Below are 4,184 nucleotides of genomic sequence, written 5' to 3' on the forward strand. Positions count from 1 at the left end.
AAATAAAAGTAACGACTTTATACTTCTTGTCTTTTTTTAAATGTAAGAAGTAGAAGTAAAAAGTAGGCTGAAAATAATTATTCGAGTAAAGTACAGATACCCCAAAAAGTATTTGTACTTAGTTACTTTACAACTCTGGCTCCAGAGCAGCAAACTGCCAAGATCATTTTTGTCTCATGTGGTCAAGTTGTTGATCATCTCAGTGCCCCTGGCTGCTTTCGCTTTTACAGAAGCAGAAAGGGTGAACATCATTTTCCAGATGTCAAAGAGTTTGTTGTGTAGTTTTATAAAGTTAAGGTTAAAAGTGAATAATTTTAGAGCCTGATAAAGATCAAATCATTTTTATTAYGTCCTGATACACAAAACACCAAAACTGAAAGTAGATGTGTTTTCATGGCACTGATTCACCTTGTTCTGGTGCTGTAGGCATGATCTTCTACAACGGCCAGAGAAAGTCCACAGGAGCTGATTTTATCTCCCTGGGACTTGTGAGCGGTCGCCTGGAGTTCAGGTCAGGGCTCTGAAGTGCTTTTAATAATATCCCAAAGAATAAAGACATGAGGCTTGTTTAAAACTATAACTCAGGAAATGTATTTTATCCCAGGTTTGACGTGGGCTCTGGAATGGCTACTATAAGGGACCCCAACACCATAAAACTGGGAGAGTTTCACACTGTTGAGTTGCATCGAAACCTCACCCAGGGTTATATTATTGTAGATGGAGGGGAGCCCATCAGTGGCACCTCACAGGTACGGCAACCTTACCATTGTCAAAATTATTAAATGTAACTCCAAATGTAGTTCGTTTTGAATGCAAAACTAATTAAGACTGGCAACCATCTTGATTTTTATTAGTTCAGCTCAGATTTTCTTCTCTCATCAGGGCAAGTTCCAAGGCCTTGATCTGAACGAGGAGCTGCATGTAGGTGGTTACCCCAACTACACTGTTCTCAGCAAAACTGCTGGAATTAAGACCGGTTTTGTGGGTAAGACTTTCTATCCTTTCCACCATAACTATAATAATAAGAAAGAAAAAGTTACATGTATAAGGTGTTTTCCTTTCTGGATTTTATGAAGGCTGTATTCGTCAGTTGGTCATTCAGGGAGAGGAGGTCATTTTTAAAGACTTGGACCGCAGCTCTACAGGTGTCACAAACTGTCCCACCTGCAAAGATCATCCCTGCCAGGTTCATAAATGTCAATTTTGCTTTTTCGTTTGTTTGTTTGTTTGTTTTATTTTCCATGCTTTATTCCAGCGTATCTAATTAACATTTCCTGTCTTTTTCCAGAATGAAGGCAGGTGTGAGGACTCAGATGCCAGCTTGTATAAGTGCAACTGCCCCAGAGGATTTACAGGCAGCAACTGCCAGCATCACTCATCTCTGCACTGTCACTCAGGTATACAGTATGTGAATCACTAACTGAGCCTGCAAGTACGTTAGGACCACAAGTCTTCACCATTAGGGAGTTGTGCACATGAGTAAAATAAACAATCTGTGTTTTTGTTGTTTTGGAACGCTTCCTCCTTCAGAGGCTTGTGGACCTGATGCTACTTGCATTAATCGCCCAAAYGGTCGAGGCTATGACTGCCGCTGCCATCTTGGCAAATTTGGGGATAAATGCATGGAAGGTAAGACAACAAGTAACTGTATTATTAATACAACTAGTTATACTTTGATGCTCGCTCTCTTGTTTGTTTGTTTGTTTCTGTTTTTCACTAAATACTTTGTTACTATTTCTATATTCCTTCCTCCTTGKTAAATAAAACCAGGGGAACTGGTGACAACTCCACTGTTTACCGGYGAGGAGTCATATATAGCCTATCCTCCGCTGACCAATGTCCACGATGACCTGCGTGTTGAGCTGGAGTTCAAGTCACTGGACAGAAATGGCCTCATGTTCTTCTGTGGTGGAAAGAAAATGAAGGTGGAGGACTTTGTGACCATTTCCATGGTGGAGGGACATGTAGAGTTCAGATATGAGCTAGGCACAGGTAACGTTTACTTTGTGTGTTTGCTGAATAACCAGTGATCTGACATGTGGAACAGGTGCTGCTACAGCTACTAGGGCTGTGTATTGGCAAGAATTTGGCAATACGAAACATATCATGACAGAGGGGTCACGATACGATATATCCCGATATATTTCGATACCGTAAACAAGGAGATCAATTGCGATATTTTTGGTCCAAAAATTCTATTAAATAAAAACCTCTTACTGGAGAAAAAAAACAAAACAAAACGAAAAACCAAAATTCATTGTCTCAGAAAATTCTAATATTACACAGACATCCATCCATACAACCCTATGTAATAAAAGTAGTGATAATTAAACTATCAAAACCAAAAACAACACATTCTGCCTCCTATTTAACATGAATATTATTTTGACATCTGACTTGCCAATTTTTTAAACCAATTTTATTTTCACTTTCATAGTTTTATCTTCAACTGCTTCTAGTTTTAACTGTCTTGGATGTTCATAGAAATGGTTTTTACCAGCTTGTAGCCAAGATTCTGATGTTTTTGTAGATACCAAACATGTTTATAAAAGAACTTAGAGTAATTAAAGTAGAAAACCGGGAGTTTGCTGTTAAAGGCCCTCACATACTCAGGCGTACTTCAGTCCGCGGAGGTCCGCACGGACTCGAGGCGGACTCACTGCGGACTCAAAGCGGACATCCGTCGGACTGGTCCRCGCAGAGATCCGTTTTTTTATGTCTGTGTCTGCGGTGCTCACAATAAACTGCATGACAAATACTGTTTTGGATGCGACACCAAGCTGATAAAGTTSAGAATCGGTGTCATTTGTGGACAAAATGGAGTCAAATTTTGAAGAGCGTCTCATGGAGGCAATTAGAAAACTTTATGATGCATCAGTGAGGAAATAGCTCAGATCTTGGGTAAGGTAGTTCTTTTCTTTTTTTCTTATGGAGTTTAAACGTAAATTCAACTTGGAAGTCTGGTGACCTTACCTGCTCCTGCAGACCTCCATCTCAAGCTCAGCTGTGTCCAATCATCCCAACTCAGCTACGTCCAATCAGCTCCCGTCTGCCAGTAAATAAAAGCCAGTCATCTCCATCGCTCAGTCTGCGTGCCAGCCGACCATCGGGTCGCTTCCCAAAACGTCGCAGAGGCAGGCCAGCATCTGCTCATCTGTTCTCATTCGGCCTCCTGGCCCCTCTTCGCCTTCGTCCAAGGCGGTCGGCCGCAGCCGCTCCAGCAGCTCTGGCTCCCGAAACCAGCCTGCTTCGCTCCACCTGTCCAGCGTCCTGCGCCTCTCCAACACGCCCGTCGCCTTAATGTGTTCACTTCAACTCTCCTCATCGACGCTTGTTTCACGCATGCAGCAAATTGRCTATCCCAGCCCAGACTCAGACTCAGACTCCTCTCAGCTTCTGCCTCTTTTTGGGGGATTAAATCTCCTACCCCTAACCTAAAGCATCTCGTATGAGATTACAGCTTCACTCAGCGGTCTCGTCCTCTGCCGGGGTCCGAGAGCCAAACTCTAATGCCATTTATGTCATAACGTTGTTGGTCCGTTCATGTCAATAAACCTCCTAAATTTCATTCCGTCTCATGTAAGTCTTTCCAGGTTGAATTGTTGTTTTAAAGGTAAAATGCAAACTGTCTCTTCCTCCTCATCCTTCACATCATGACAGAAATTGCGAGAAATTAAAGAATTTTTCCGGCGGTCAGTACGCTCGAGTATGAAGCGTCRAACATCCGCAGACAATATGTGCGGAGTCCGCGCGGCTCATGGAATGCGCACAGTACGCTCGAGTATGTGGGAGCCTTTAGAGATGAGTGAACTAATTGGCGGGCCGAACTTTGGTCAGTCGCGGGCCAGATGTGGCCCATGTGCTGCCAATTGAATAGCCCTACAGTACAACCCCTGGCAAAAAGTATGGAATCACTAGTCTTGGATGAGCACTCATTCAGACATTTCATTCTGTAAAACAAACTCAGATCAAAAACATGATACAATAATAAGGTCATTCCAAAGTGAAACATGTTGACTTTCAGGAACACTCAAAGAAAAGTCAGTGAATGAGGAAAAAAATATGGAATCACTCAATTCTGAGGAAAAAAGTATGGAATCACTCAAATTGGAGGTAGAAAATAAGGACACTCCCAGTTAATTTCCTTTCCCTAAATGGACACCTGCCTCAGATTAGATCTGCTC

At 42.3% G+C, this 4,184-nt stretch overlaps 1 protein-coding gene across 1 annotated transcript in view; it reads left to right on the top strand.

The window, feature by feature from the left end:
* The window catches only part of hspg2 (heparan sulfate proteoglycan 2), a gene marked incomplete in the record, with an annotated part of 235,200 nt that overhangs the window by 211,930 nt on the left and 19,086 nt on the right, over positions 1-4,184 (top strand). The window contains 7 exon segments of the mRNA XM_014024404.1: positions 427-511; positions 605-749; positions 883-985; positions 1,077-1,186; positions 1,289-1,397; positions 1,531-1,629; positions 1,771-1,992. Coding sequence (XP_013879858.1) covers positions 427-511; positions 605-749; positions 883-985; positions 1,077-1,186; positions 1,289-1,397; positions 1,531-1,629; positions 1,771-1,992 — 873 coding nt within the window.

Source organism: Austrofundulus limnaeus, unplaced genomic scaffold (genome assembly GCF_001266775.1).
Source record: "Austrofundulus limnaeus strain Quisiro unplaced genomic scaffold, Austrofundulus_limnaeus-1.0 Scaffold421, whole genome shotgun sequence".
Lineage (NCBI taxonomy): Eukaryota > Metazoa > Chordata > Actinopteri > Cyprinodontiformes > Rivulidae > Austrofundulus > Austrofundulus limnaeus.